General features: G+C 47.0%; 1 protein-coding gene across 1 annotated transcript in view; it reads left to right on the top strand.

The window, feature by feature from the left end:
* The window catches only part of adgrv1 (adhesion G protein-coupled receptor V1), a 723,938-nt gene that overhangs the window by 426,582 nt on the left and 282,413 nt on the right, over positions 1-14,943 (top strand). Inside the window, 1 exon segment of the mRNA XM_041185339.1 lies at positions 14,049-14,301. Within this exon segment, the coding sequence (XP_041041273.1) occupies positions 14,049-14,301 (253 nt within the window).

The following is a 14,943-nucleotide window of genomic DNA, read 5'->3' as shown; positions in this document are numbered from 1 at the left end:
AGGTGTGAAATGAGTGTGATTCTATTTACATTTGTGAAAACTATGTGCATGTGTTTAACACCTGTGCCACTTCTGTGATCTGAATATTATCTTGTCTTCCTGACCCCACCGCTACATCTTGGTGCTTTCCTAACATCAGCAGCGAAAGTGGAGGTGGCCTGCTGACTGCTATGCCCTGTTATCTGTGTTGACTTTGGCAGGCATCCTCTGGAGGGCTGAGACTTGGAGGGCCCCGGCCTGCTTTGGGTCTCCTGCTGTGGGGCAGGTGCACCCTCCTCGGCCTGTGGAGCTGAGTCTTATGGGGTCACAGGAAGAGGAGATTGGGGTCGGCTGGACACTGCCGGAGTCACCTGGGTGGATAGCACTGGGGTGTTCAGCTGCTGGTCCTCATTGCTATGGGCGCTTAAGTGCCCCTGACTGACTTCCTGAGGAGGAGGGTAAGCTGGAGTGAGATTGAGCTGTCCCGACCCCCTCTCACGTAGCCACTGCTCGATGACACCAATGCCTACACCGATGAAGTGCAGCTCCTGTCTCAGTGCAGCACTTATGTCCTGGACCAAGGTCTCCGTGGCAGTCGCCATCCTACCAGTGTTAACCTCGGTGTGTTGGCATGCTGGCGTTTATTAACTCAGACTGAATGCGAATAGATCCCTCCATCTTGCATTAATATCTGAGGAATGCAACTGACATTCCTTCCTGATGTTCCCATGATTGCCTCTGCAGCTCCACCAGCTGAGATAAGACTCAGTCCAGAGGCTTGTCATCTGACTTGGACTCTGCAGAATCCTGGCCTCCAGCAATCCTCCGAATGCTGGCTCCTCCACCTGCTGTGGACCAGATTGTGTGCTGTGCTCACCAGATTATGACCCCCGAGGTTGCTCTAGATCTAGGTCCCACTGATGTGCGTGTCCCTGTGCTGGTGGAGGGTGTGGGTGAACGCAGTGATGGATTTTCAATGGTGCTGTCCTCAGGTTCCTCATCTGAGGTGCCGTTGAAAGAAAGTAGAGACAAATAATGCATGGCAAGCGACTCAAAAAACACTCATTTGACTTACACTATGGTTGTCTAAGAGATGAGCTGGTGCAGGATCCCCACTTAGGTGATTGTCACCAACCTCTCCGTCGCCACAGGAAAGGTCACGTCCTCTCAGGCCAGTGCAATAGCTTGGCTCTCATGCTCTGTGAGGACCTTGATGTTGGGCACTGCAACCCCAATCTGGATCTTCTCTCTCCAGTTGTGCTCAAGCTTGTCCTGCATAAAGGCAGATGGAGATAGTGTGGGCAGGACACATCCCAGGGCAGATGATAATGGAGCCTTGGATGGGATGAGGATGCGAACTCCAGAGGATATCAGGCCAGATGGTGCTGTGAAGCTATGTGTGAGAGAGTGAATGGTGATATCCCTTGAGCTGGCAGTGTGTGAGATCCCTGTGGAATGTCATCCTGCGATTGGTTGATAGCTTGTGAGTGTTTGAGTTGAGAGTGATGACCTGGTTGAATTCCCTGACGAAATAGATGAGATCGTTCATCCTCTTTCTGCACTGGATGGCTGACCTATTCTGTGCAGTATTGGCACTGACTGCCTCTGCGATCTCTTGCCAAGCTGGAGTGGTGATGTTGGTGGACCTCCTCCAGCCAGGGCAGAGACAGAGAACATCATGGCAGTCCTCCACGGTGTCCAATAGGTGGCCCAGGGAGGTGACAATAAACTTGGGAGCTGTTGTCTTCTTGCCTTTTGGGGCCATATCTTCAGTGCAGCAGTCCTGCATTGCATGCAGTGAGACTGCTGTGCACAGCTGCTCTTGAAATATGGTGCCTGCATTGAGGTACCGGTGAGCTCACGGCATGGCAGGCAAATCAGAGACCACCCTCACGCGCTTTGACGTTTTTCCCATGCACACATAATTAATGAGACGAGTAGTGGATAATACGGTGTTAAAACTCGTCATTGTGGCCAACGGGAAAAACACTGATTTTCATGCCCGGCACCACACTTAGAGCATGGATGGGAAAATCCCGCCCCCGGTCTTATGTTTTGTTATCTGCAGCAAAAAATCTGAGAAGTATATTGAAAATGGGCGTTATTTGTAGAATGTAATTGCAGAAGGCCACGTGGCTTGCAATACTACTGAGAAAGAAAAATGTCTTAAAGCAACAGTCCAATGAATTACTCTACTTTTGGCGAAGGTCCATTCATTTGTCCATGGAAGATGAACTGCTTTTAAATGATAGATAATGCGGAGTATAACTGCTCAAGTCTTAGGACATGCATCAGAAGCACTCTCAGAATTTTCCAAGCACTTCAGCCCAGGTTTTCATCCCCCGTTCAGGTGTGCAGTCAGGAGATATCCCAGCTCAGCAAACCCGACCTTTAAAATGTCCACCCCGGCTTGGATTTCCGGATGGGGTTGCTGAAATAGGAGTCGAGGCGGTCAACCCTAGAATGAGTGTGGAGGCAGGCTGGGTGCAAGGCCCGACTCTGTGCCCCAGCACTGTGTTTAAATAACTAAATAATAGAACAAACAAAAAACATCCCTCCAGCCTTCACCCCCCCACCCCCCCCCCCCACACGCTCCTTATGCCCATCCATGCGAACCAATACCTCTCACCTACCCGCCCATGGCCTCTCACAACCCATGCTAACCTCTACTCACCCCCCCATACCCCCTCATATCCCCATGCCAAACCCACAACCTCTACCACCTAGAAGGACACATGGGAGCACCACCAGCTGGAAGTTCCCCTCCAAGCCACTCACCATCCTGTGTGTAATTTTGTTCAATTTGCATAAAATTGCTTGAGAAAACAGTGCCCACAGTTTATTTATATAGGGATTCATTCAAACCCTGTGCTGTGCTAGTCAATGATCTGTTTTGGTAGGGTTCAAACCTTGTTCTTTGACCAAAATTGCAGCAGACAAGCAGAAAGCCCCTGCAAAAATTTGCCATCTGTGATTTTACAAAGATATTGGGAAAAGTCAGAGGAATGGGGCTAAGTGTTAGTTAGCTTTTGGTAGCACAGAACTTGAATATTGCTGAAAAGAGGGACATGTTGCCGAAGCTTTTCATCTTGAACTCATCAGCACAACTTCAAGAATGCCAAATCTCAAATGATAGCGATAATTTTTTTCTGTAGCAAATACAACTGAGACTTGATAGGCCCTTTCGTAGAGCAATTCGGAGTTAAACATGTGTCTGGTTGTCACATAAGGCCAAACTGGGTAAGGACAGCAGATTTCCTTCCCTAAAGGACATTAGTGAACCAGATAGGTTTTTAATGGCAATCTGATAGTTTCACGATAATTGTAACTTAGACTAGCTTTTTTATTCTGCATTTATTTCATTAAGTGAATTTAAATTCCCCCAGCTACCATGGTGAGGTTTGAACTCCTTTCTTTGGAGCATTATTTCAAGCCTGTGGATTACCTAATTTTATCACTATTCCACTGTTCCCTCTGTTTTCCTAATGAAACAACAACTTTCTGTATTTCAGAAGTATCTTTTAGAGAAACATTCCAAGATGCTTCACAAAAGCATAATTGAACAAAAATAGATGCTAAGGCATTACACGATATTAGGAATGGTGATGTCACAGAGGTTGGTATTAAGGAGGGCCTTAGAGAAAGGTAGGGAGGTAGAGGGGCTTGGGAAGGAAATTCCCGAGTGTTGGATCTAGACAGCTGAAGGCACAGATGTCAATTCTGGGACAAGGTAGGAAGCATGCACAAGAGGCCAGAGACAGAGGAACACAAAGTTTTGGATGAGCTGTAGTTGTAGGAGAAGGTTATAGATATAGAACTTGAGGCGCTGGAGGACTGAGTCAGCAAGGACAGGTGTGATGGTGAGTGAAATAGGATACGAGCAGCAGAGGATTGGATGAACTGAAATTAATGGATAGTGGCCATGAGAGGCTGGCCAGGAGAGCATTGAAATAGTTGAATTTGGGGATGAAGCAGATGGGTTGAGTTAGGAATAGAGACAAGTGAAATACAGTATTTGAGAAGAAAGCATAAGAGGTGGGAAGCTTGGGTTAATTAGCACCAATATTGCGATCAGTGTGGTTCAGCCTTAAACAATGGTTTATAAGGGTTATTTTTTAGACTGTAGGATGGTAGACAATGATGGTCCATAAGGGTCAGTGCTAGGACTACTGCTTTTTTTGATATATACAAATTACTTGGATATTGGAATACAGAGTAAAATTTCAAAATTTACCAATGACTGCAAACGTCATTTGACAGCAAAGAGTGAGAAACAGTGAGGATAATACTAACTGTCTGTGACAAAAGGTCGACAGGCTAGCAGGCTGGGCAGACAAGTGACAGATAGAATTTAATACAGAGAAGTGTGAGGTGATGCATTTTGACAGAAGGGATAAGGAGAGGCAATGTAGACTTTATGACATAATTCGAAAGAGTGTATGGGGACAGAGGGACCTGGGGTTGCATGTGTATAGGTATTTGAAGGTGGCAGGACATATTGAGAGAGTGGCTAGCAAAGTATATGGAATTTTGGACTTCATAAATAGAGGTATTGAGTACAAAAGCGGGAAAGTTATGATGAACCTTTATCATGCTCTGGTTACGCCACAATTAGAGTATTGCATCCACACTTCAGGAAGAATGTGAGGGTTTTTGAGCGAGTACAGGGCAGATTTACCAGAATGGTTCTGGGGATGGGTGATTTTAACTTCAAGGTAAGATTGAAAGAGCTGGGTCTTGTTCTTCTTGGAGCAAAGGAGATTAATTGGAGACTTGTTAGAGGTGTACAAGACTGTGACAGTTTAGATAATGTAGACAAGGAAAAGCTATTCTCATTAGCTGATAGAACAAGGACTAGGAGACACAGATTTAAGATTTTGGGCAAGAGATGCAGGGCGAATGTGAGGAAGAACATTTTGATGCAGTGAGTGGTAATAACCTGGAATTCTCATGAGGGCAGTAGAATTGGACACAATCAATGATTTCAAAAGGAAGTTGGACACTAGAAGGAAATAAACCTACAGAGCTGCAGGAATAGAGAGGGGAAATGGGACTGACTGGATTGATCCACAGAGAGCTAGCATGGATTTGAAGGCCTAAGGGTCTCCTCCTGTGCTGCAAATAACACTGTGACTCTATGACATGTGGAAGCTTCATCCTTATTTGTGGCCAAAGTCACTAAGGGACAGCACATAGATGAGGAAAAGGATAAAACCAATCAAGGGAGATCTGACTGAACTGAACGGAAGAAAGGCGTGGTAATTATGGTTTTATCTAATGTATAATATACCTTTAAGAAGAATGCTATTAAGGAAGATCACATGATCTTAGTATCAAATAGGAAAATAGTGTGGGCTACCAGTTAGTAGTCAAGTAGTGTAGGAATAGAGTTTGAAGTTAAAGCACAGGCTTAGTTGCTGCTGAGTAACTTTGTAAATAAACTAAGAGTTTCCACCTAAGAAGTGTCTGCTGATCAACTCTATCAATAGTACCAACTCGGCCACCACTCAAAACAAACTGTCGACGAGAATCCACAGGATCCAACAAAAGGCACCGAAGAAGACTGGTGTGGTCAATCACACTAAAAGCTGCAGAAAGGTCAAGACGGGGTAATACACCATGTGCACAGTCATAGATGTCATTTGCGACTTTGGTTAGGGCTATTTCAGTGTTGTGGCAGGGATGGATAACTGATTGGAAGAGACTCAAACATGATAGAGGTTTACATAGTGGGAATTAGGTTCACATTACAGTCTCTAAAAATAAAACAGTAAATGTTATGTAACCCACAGCTCATGTCCAGATTAATTTTAGCTCAACATATTCAGCAAATCTGAGTACAACTCTCACTTGCATGCTGAGTGCACAATTCTTTATTAAGTTTGGAAGTAGTAACCATTCAGTACCTGATCAAACATATTGCAACTTATTACACAGGGTCTCAATTGTATATCTGGATGTGTAATCATTTTCTATGTGCTGCAGAGTTTCAAAAATCATTTTCAAATGTTAGGTGGCAATCACATGGAAATTTGTCTGATTGTTACAAAATCACAGAAATGTATTTTGGATCTTTATCTTCTACAAAATCAAACAAGTTCCAAATTTAAAGTAAGCAAATTACTATGAATGATTCCTGGGTTCTAAAATGTAAATGTAATTTTGAGTCAAACATGTTTTAGTTGTCCAGCTAACTCAACCTGTAACCAGCCTAATAGGCATATGTAAATGCAGGCGCTGCACCTATTTAAGCACCCCTGTATCATTTTCAGCCGGGTGAGTGTCCCGATGTCATTGCACACTTGCGCGATATTTCACTTGGCGGGGGCGCACGGGTGCCAGAGCAGCGCCTGCCATTAATTAAGCGGCTTAAGGCCCTTAAGAGTCCAATTGAATGCAATTTTTCCTCTCCCGTGCGATTTCCAGCTCGTCGCACAGGCAAAACGGGCAGGCAAGCAGCCAACATTTTTACAAACCTCATCCAAGGGTAGGATAAAAAGAGTCAGCAGCATTGCCAGTGTGAGTAGTAAGGAGTTTTGGAGATCGTTTGCTCTGGTTGTTTATTGGTATCTGGCAGCTTCATCTCTGTTCGGGGTTTCATTCTTAGCATTTCCAGGCTTCATTTCAGGACTCATTGTCTGTAAGGCCCTCAGAGGACTCAGACTGTGTGATCCCTTCCAGGTATTAGACAGCCTTCCCTCACCCAGGTAATAGGCATTGTGGTCTCCATTGGAAGCAGTTGCTCTGAGAGGTGGCAGAAGAGAGAGGAGGCCAGGTGTCCCTGTGCAGCTACTAGGGGAGGGACCTGTAGGAGAAGAGGCGCAGGCACAAGGGGTGCAGGGTCAGCAGGTAGTCCAAGGCGGAAGGGGCCACAGAAGATGCCACTATCCTGCTGCCAGGGCTTACAGGCAGCGATACAACCACCTCAATATGTCCAAGATGCAATGCCGAAGGAGGCTCCGCATCTCAAGGGAGAGCGTGACCTCCATTTGCCAGATGATTGGGCCTGAGATCAGCTCTGTCTGTGTGGGTGGACACCTCATGCCTGTGGCTCTGAAGGTCACAGTGGTCCTTAACTTTTATGCCTCCAGCTCTTTTCAGGCTCAGTGGGGGAGGAGTGTAGAGTGTCCCAATCAGATGCCTACAGTTGCATCAAGCTGGTGACAGAAGCTCTGTTCAGGCGGGTACTGACCTTTATTCTTTACTGTATGGGCGAGGCCAGCCAGACTGAGCGAGCCAGAGGCTTTGCAGCGATTGCTGGGTTCCCCTGTGTTCAGGGTGCTATCAACTGCACACATGTGGCCATCAAAGCGCCAGGGGGTCAGCCGGGTGTCTTCATCAATAGGTTGGGATTCCACTCCATGAACGTGCAGATAATGTGTGACTGCAGGATGCAGATTCTGCAGGTTTGAGTAAGGTGTCCTGGCAGCTCCCATGAGGCTCACATCCTGAGACGCTACCAGGTGCCGAATCTCTTCAGTGCTCCAGCCCGACTGGATGGGTGGCTGCTGGGTGACAAGGGCTATCCATTGAAGTGGTGGTTCATGATGTCTCTCTGCCACCAAAGAACAGAGGCAGAGAAATTTTACAATATGAGTCATGTCTCCACAAGGGCGGTGGTAGAGAGGACCATAGGTCATCTCAAGATGCGCTTCCGATATCTGGACCGTTCAGGGGAAGCACTACAATAATCCCCAGAGCAGGTGTCACTGATAGTGGTTGCATACTGTGCTCTCCACAATCTGGCACTGGCTAGGGGGGACCCCTTGAAGAAGAGGAATTTGACATAGCTGCACAGGCCACAGATGATGAGTCCAGTCATGAGTCAGAAGAAGAGCATGGTGAGAAGAACATTGAGGGCGTGGAGGCAGACCGAGGGAGGCAGGGATACCTTGATCTAACGCTTCGTCAGCTAGGCTATCAAAGATCAGCTTCAAACACATGCCAGGGCTGCCACCTCGATCCTGGATGTCTGAAAGAACTCTTTCATTTGAACATAAAGAACAGCCAGTAACTGTGCAATAAAGTTCAGAGCCATTTACAGCCAGTATTACATACTAATATACCCTGCAGCAATAAGATAAAAAGGTGAAGCATACTCAGGCCATGACGACAAAAGTAAAATTTATCTCAGTTTGACAGTTCCATACTATTTACATAAACTTCCCTGGTCTTCATTCCCAGACCAGTATAGATAAAGTAAACACAAATGAACATAAATCACTCGTGACCTGTCCCTCTTGTGCTCATGGTGTCTTTAACTTATGCTTGCGGGTGCTACGTCTACATGCCCCCCCTCACTCCCAGGACAGCTGCCCTTTTTGTGGTCTTGTGGAGTCCGTGGACCATGCTTATATAGGGTGTGGTAGGCTGCACTCCCTTTTCAGTTATTTAAAAAACCTTTTATTTATGTTTTGTTTGCACTTCAGCCCCACGCTCCTGATCTACGGACACCCGGTGCGGAAGGCGGTCGGGAAGGAGGAGGATCTCCTCGTGAACCTGCTCCTGGGCCTGGCCAAGTTGGCCATTAACAGGTCCAGGCAGCGGGCGATCGAGGGGGGAGTCCCGCCCAATTGTTTGTCCCTCTTCTGCGGCTACGTTCGCGGCCGAGTGTCCCTGGAGAGGGAGCACGTGGTGTCTGCCGGCACTCTCGAGGCCTTCCATGCTCGGTGGGCACCGCGGAGACTGGGGTGTTTTATTGACCCCTTTAATCACATTTTGGTTTAATGTTTGTAAGTTTCCTTTAAACTTTGTTCTTGGTTTTACAGCTGACCTGACTTAGGGGCTGTGCTTGATTTATCCCTTATTTTGTTAATTTAGTTTAATTGTTTTAACTCTAAAAGAGTTACATGCTCCCCCTCGCTGGCACCGGCATTGGAGACAGCCTGCTGACCCCGCTGTCTTGGCCTTAATGACCTTGGTGGTCGTCCTCTGGCCAGTGGAGCCTGTGCTGGGCCCACCTGGGAGGGAGCGGCCAGTGCCACGGCTGGCAACTTCCCAGTCACCACGGCCTCTTCAGGTGCCGCAGTCACTGGTGGAGGGGCGGGGGAGCACCCTGAGAGGAGCCCGCAGAGACGACAAGCAGCTCGTGCTCCAACATGAGGTTGCTCTGGACTTCCCTGCACACTGTTGATGTATGGGCACCTAGCTAGGATACTGGGTGCCCCATCCATCTCCCACACTGAGGTCATTGCCTGTATGAGGGCTTGCAGGTCTGAGCGCAACCCCAAGAACCCTTGATTCTATCCCTGGAGCTGCCTCCCCGTGAGAGTCGTCACTCTCTCAGTGGAGGAGGCAGTGCGCTCAGCCATGAGGGTCAATGCAATGCTCACGCTTCGAATGGATTCCTACACAACAGAGACCATGGCATGCAGACCCTCATGGATCTCTGCCAGATCCTCCCGCGCACATTGCTGGACATCCAGCATCTGCCACCTAATGGTTGACTCCAGAGGCTCATCATCAGCCTTCAACAGAGCATCGTCCTGGCCCCCAGCAGTCCTATGACTACTGGTGCCCTGGGCACTCTCAGCCTCTGCCTGCGATTGTGAAATGCCCTCACCAATGTGCACTGAGATACTAACCACTGCTCTAATGCCCATCGAGGTTTCCGCTTCAGAGAGCGGGTGTGATGCAGGTACAAATGACTCCCAGTGGTCCTCTGGTGTCAGGGGTGGCCCTTCGGGGTCCAGAGAGCAAACACCTGCTTGCGAACCTAAAAGGGAGAACAAGAACATGTCATTCGTTAAAGTCATCATACTGTCACTGTGCATGCCAGGTACCCAAGTGAGACAATGAAAATCTGCATCATGGTGCCATTGCCTTCCAATGATCAATGGGAACTCCAAATTCGAGGCTCACATCAGTGAAGAGACTACACTGGAATGGTTGCACTAGCCGAAAGTCTCACCTCTGTGCGCTACACTCTTATCTTTGGCAGAGAAGAAAAGAGTTGACGTTTCGAGTCCTCATGACCCTTCGACAGAACTTGAGTTCGAGTCCAGGAAAGAGCTGAAATATAAGCTGGTTTAAGGTGTGTGTGTGGGGGGCGGAGAGATAGAGAGACAGAGAGGTGGAGGGGGTTGGTGTGGTTGTAGCGACAAACAAGCAGTGATAGAAGCAGATCATCAAAAGATGTCAACAACAATAGTACAATAGAACACATAGGTGTTAAAGTTAAAGTTGGTGATATTATCTAAACGAATGTGCTAATTAAGAATGGATGGTAGGGCACTCAAGGTATAGCTCTAGAGCTATACCTTGAGTGCCCTACCATCCATTCTTAATTAGCACATTCGTTTAGATAATATCACCAACTTTAACTTTAACACCTATGTGTTCTATTGTACTATTGTTGTTGACATCTTTTGATGATCTGCTTCTATCACTGCTTGTTTGTCGCTACAACCACACCAACCCCCTCCACCTCTCTGTCTCTCTATCTCTCCGCCCCCCACACACACACCTTAAACCAGCTTATATTTCAGCTCTTTCCTGGACTCGAACTCAAGTTCTGTCGAAGGGTCATGAGGACTCGAAACGTCAACTCTTTTCTTCTCCGCCGATGCTGCCAGACCTGCTGAGTTTTTCCAGGTAATTCTGTTTTTGTTTTGGATTTCCAGCATCCGCAGTTTTTTTGTTTTTTTTTTTTTACACTCTTATCTTTGTCTGGCACCCCCGCCTCTCCATGCCCAAGTGCACATGGGGTGTGCTGGCTCTCGAGCTACAGGGCATCTTGCTCGTAACTTGAGAGGATTAGGAGGCTAGCGGTCAGCAACCTTTCTATATTGCTGTGGGCCGTCTTCTCCCGAAACAACAGAGGAGCATTGATTAGTCCGCTCTCTACCTGCAGCGCCATTGCAACCTGGCCAACCCCAGATGAGGGGCACCTGGCAGGGCAATTCCAAGTCATAGTCCGCAAGCCGCAAGGCACTCAGCCCAAGCACCCGTGAGGTCCGCGGGGGGACAGCCAGACCTTAACACTTCTGCAGACTGAACCACGCCAACATGATATTCACCCTTCCTGAGTGCAGCAGGTTATTGAAGCCCTTACGGCACTGCACCTATGTTGGCCGCACCGCATCGTGGCTGCTTACCATTGCTGCCACCTCCTCCCACGCTCTCTTGGTAAGGTGCAGTGGCCTTCTCCTCCCATCCCTGGAGACAAGGATGTCCCTCCTGGCTGCCACCTCCTCCAGTGGACGGTGAGGTACTCATCGGAAAAGCGGGGGGCCGAGTGCACACCCGACCTGCCCTCCCGCCTACCATGTCCAGTCGCACTCAGATCCATCGCGAAGGTTTAGGGGACGTCTTCCACGGCAGCCTTCCAGGGGCTGCCTGGGCAGCTTTTAAACCTACAGGCCCCTGACCCCGTTCGGCCCTTCTTGGCCATTGCAGAGCCATGCTTCACACCGGGGTGGGGGGGGGCCTAATTGGTCCGCCAGCGTGAAATCGTGGTCGGAGCCCGATTGCGGGCGATGGTCCGTTTCGTGACCGTCCCCGAGCCCGCTCACTGTGCCTGCCTGACGAAGGGGAAATCCTGCCCACAATTTCTGGTCAGGAACAGTCAGTAGGGGTTCTATACCTGTAATATTTAAATGGGCCCTCAGACATAGTAAAGAGAAAAGTGATGGGGAGTGAAGACTTTTGAGTACTGGAGCTACCAGTTGTATCGGACTAAACATAGAGTAAGAACTGAAATGTGTCAGGCTCCGGTCATCAGGCTGCATTTAGATACCTGTTTCGTGTCTACAGCAGAACCTATTTATTCAAAAGAGGCTTGCTGCGAATTTAGCTCAAGCCTCAGGTCGGCTTAGATCAGTGTGTGGAGCACTCGCTCCACTGATCTGCTGCCATTTTGACCAAATTTCTCCCCCAAAGTCTTGAAATTCTCTCAAAATTTGAGGAGTGAAATTCTGCCATCTTCCTTTTGGGTCATTTGCAAAACCGTGTTGTTCACCAAAAACTTAGATTATTCAGAAGTAGTTATTGTATACTAGCAGAAATATGGAAAATAACATTCTGTATTTTTATAAAATGATGACTTTGATATTCACTGGGGTATTTTGTGAACAAGGAAAGAAAGAAAAGAAGTAGGGCAAGGAAATTAAGAAACAACAAAGGTGAGGGGTTTTGGGTGTGTGCTATGCTGTTTTATTTTAGCAGCATGTGTCTTTTTTCCAGCAGGAAGCTAGCCTAATTGATAGACTTGACGCTCTGTTGGGTGGGGAATGCTGCAGAGGAAGCCACCTGCCAGAGTAGATAGGGAGCCTGCAATTTGTTAGTGCAATGTGGGGAGCAGGGGTAGGGTGATCACTGATCCTGGGGAGTGGGGGTGTGGAGAGGGGAGAGAGTGGGATCTGATCTCTGATCCCAGAAGACAGTGGTTCATTGGCAGGCAGAGAAGAAAGCAAGCTTGCTGGGCAAGGAGCATGCACTCCTAGTCCTCCTGGCCCACAAGCAGTGCTGTAAGTCATCACTACACTTTTAGATACAGGTTTACCAAAGCCTGGGAAACCTGGTTGGCCAGCGTTCAATCTGGAAATTAAATCTGAGGTGCAAAGCATCATTATGATATTTAAATAACCAATCTGTCTTCTGAGAATGGATTGTTTGCCTGGCCCTCCGCCCATCCCACCTCCATTAAACACAGAAGTGGATGGTTTGGGTTCGAGCTTGAAACTTATTAAATTGTCACATGCCACGTGACTCATTTTTGGAGGTTAAAATTCCTCTCAGTATTTCTGGATCACAGTTTAATTTAGTCATTTATATTTCGAAATTTTGTTGTTTAAAATGTAAGTATTAAGGGAGTGGTTGACTCACCACGATTCAAGTGTTCAGTTTGGAACCACTACAAGGTCTTTGAACTTCAGACTGGAAACAGACTTTGAAATCTCACTTATCAATAGCAAAGATGTTACAGAAAATACTTCAGTTACTTATATGAAAGTTAATTAGTCATGTAAAACAGTGTTTTTCACTAGTTTTAAAACAACACTAAATGTTGCTTTTAATTGAATCTGAATGTAGCTGGATCAGCTCCCCTTATATACTCTGCATTTGTTATCATTTCTGTTCTGTAACCTCTTATTTGGCTAAAACTTCATCTCTGTGGGAAGGATTGGCCTAGCAAATTATCCCTCAACATTCCTAGGCGGCACAATGGCCAAGATTTTTTCAACCAACTGGAGTCTCACCTACCAATCACACAACTGGCATGGAAGTGCCCTCAGGCACTGAAGTAGCCATGATAAGCCTTCCTTGCGATTGAGGTTCTCGGAGGCAGAAGTCCCACTTGCTGAGAGCAGCTCGTCAATTGGAGACCAGCAGGTCACGAGTGCTGCCAGCGGGAGAGGTGGCTGCTGGCGGTACTGCATCCGCCAGAGGCCTAGGTACATTGTGGGCCCCGTCCCAAAGATGCGTGGGGCGGGAAGTGGGTCACTGGAGAGTTCAGGGAGGGGCATTCGAAGCAAGAGCAGGTGGGGTGGCATTCAGCGGCCAATCCTCTGACCAATACAGGGTCCCTTGATTGAGCACAGAGTACCAGACAACAAGGGACCCTCCCCCACCCCAGGAAGCTGCTGGCAAAGCTGACGGGGTTTGCTGGACGGCCATCAGAGGGTGCATGAAAGCCATATCACTAAATTGCGGGGGCGTCAGGGATAATGGGTGTCAATGTGTTCATTAATGAGCCTAATTGACATCTCCCCCCCCCCCCCCCCCCCCCCCCCCCACCCCCCCAGCCCCTCTAGTGGACTGGCAACAGTCTACCTGTCTAGTCCAATGTTCTAGTTTAGTGAGATCGCCACACTGCCTTAACTCAAATGACTTATTCCAAATTTGAGTGTCATTCAAACTTATCTCTCTGATTGGGGGCCAAAATTTGCACCAGCTTCTTTCATTTGAAAGCAATAAGATTATCTAAGATTGAACTGGGGAGAGGTGAGTTTGGCCTAAACTGATCACATTAGCTAAATTTAGTTTTTGATTTATCTGAAATATCTACCCTAGACTTTGGAATTATCACCAGCACACTTACTGTAATGCTTTTCTTCTTAATTCCACAGGGGCAAAACAGTTCTTGATACCTGCCAGTACCTCACTATTAAATCATATCACTGGTATCCCCAGCAAATTAATGGACACAAGGTTGAAGGGAAAAATGGTGATTCCCTGCAAGTTCCTGAACGGCTGTTGGAAGTTCCTCCTTCATCCTCACATACCACAGGAAATGAAAGCTGTCAACATGTACAATTCACAGAGTATAGCAGCCAACAATGGTTTCAAACCAGTGTAAAAGGAATTGCACTCAACAATAAAGTAGGACCAATGTGCTCTGAAAATACTTATTTAAAAATAGTTATAACATAAATGTATTGGTGACCTAGAATTAGATTAACAAATAGAAATAATGGGAGTGCAATTGGCACTTGGTGGTATCGAAAACATCGAATAAATTTTCATCTTTGTTGCCTTCAGTTGAACAGTGCAATCTTTTGGTTTGGAAAGCAAGTGCAGTTGGTGGAATAAATAGATTTCCGGTCACACTTTGGGATCTTTGTTTCTCATTGAATCAGTAAAATTCCACTTGTGTCTTGAACAAGGAGCAAAAAAGGATAAAATTCAATAAGTAATTTATCTTAAGACTGTTAATAATTTGTAGATAAAGAAGATTTTGAAGCCAATTTCACAAAAAAACTGGAACAGTTTCTCAGTGATTGTCATTGGCTGATAATAGTGTTAAAGGACTTTTATTTCATTGTTGTGCTGATATTACTTTCAGCAGATTTCACTTGTGCATCACTCTGGAGTGGACTTTTTTTCCATGGGCTGAATTTTACCAGCCCTCTAGGGACAGGCTGGGAAGCAGGGAGAAACATCAAATGGCAAACAAAGGTGGGGGGCTGTTGGAGTGCCTGTCATCCTCCCGCAGCTATGGCATGTTACTAGTGGCGGGGAGAA

Source organism: Carcharodon carcharias, chromosome 4, assembly GCF_017639515.1.
Source record: "Carcharodon carcharias isolate sCarCar2 chromosome 4, sCarCar2.pri, whole genome shotgun sequence".
Classification (NCBI taxonomy): domain Eukaryota; kingdom Metazoa; phylum Chordata; class Chondrichthyes; order Lamniformes; family Lamnidae; genus Carcharodon; species Carcharodon carcharias.
This window is presented reverse-complemented; position numbering and strand designations above follow the sequence as displayed.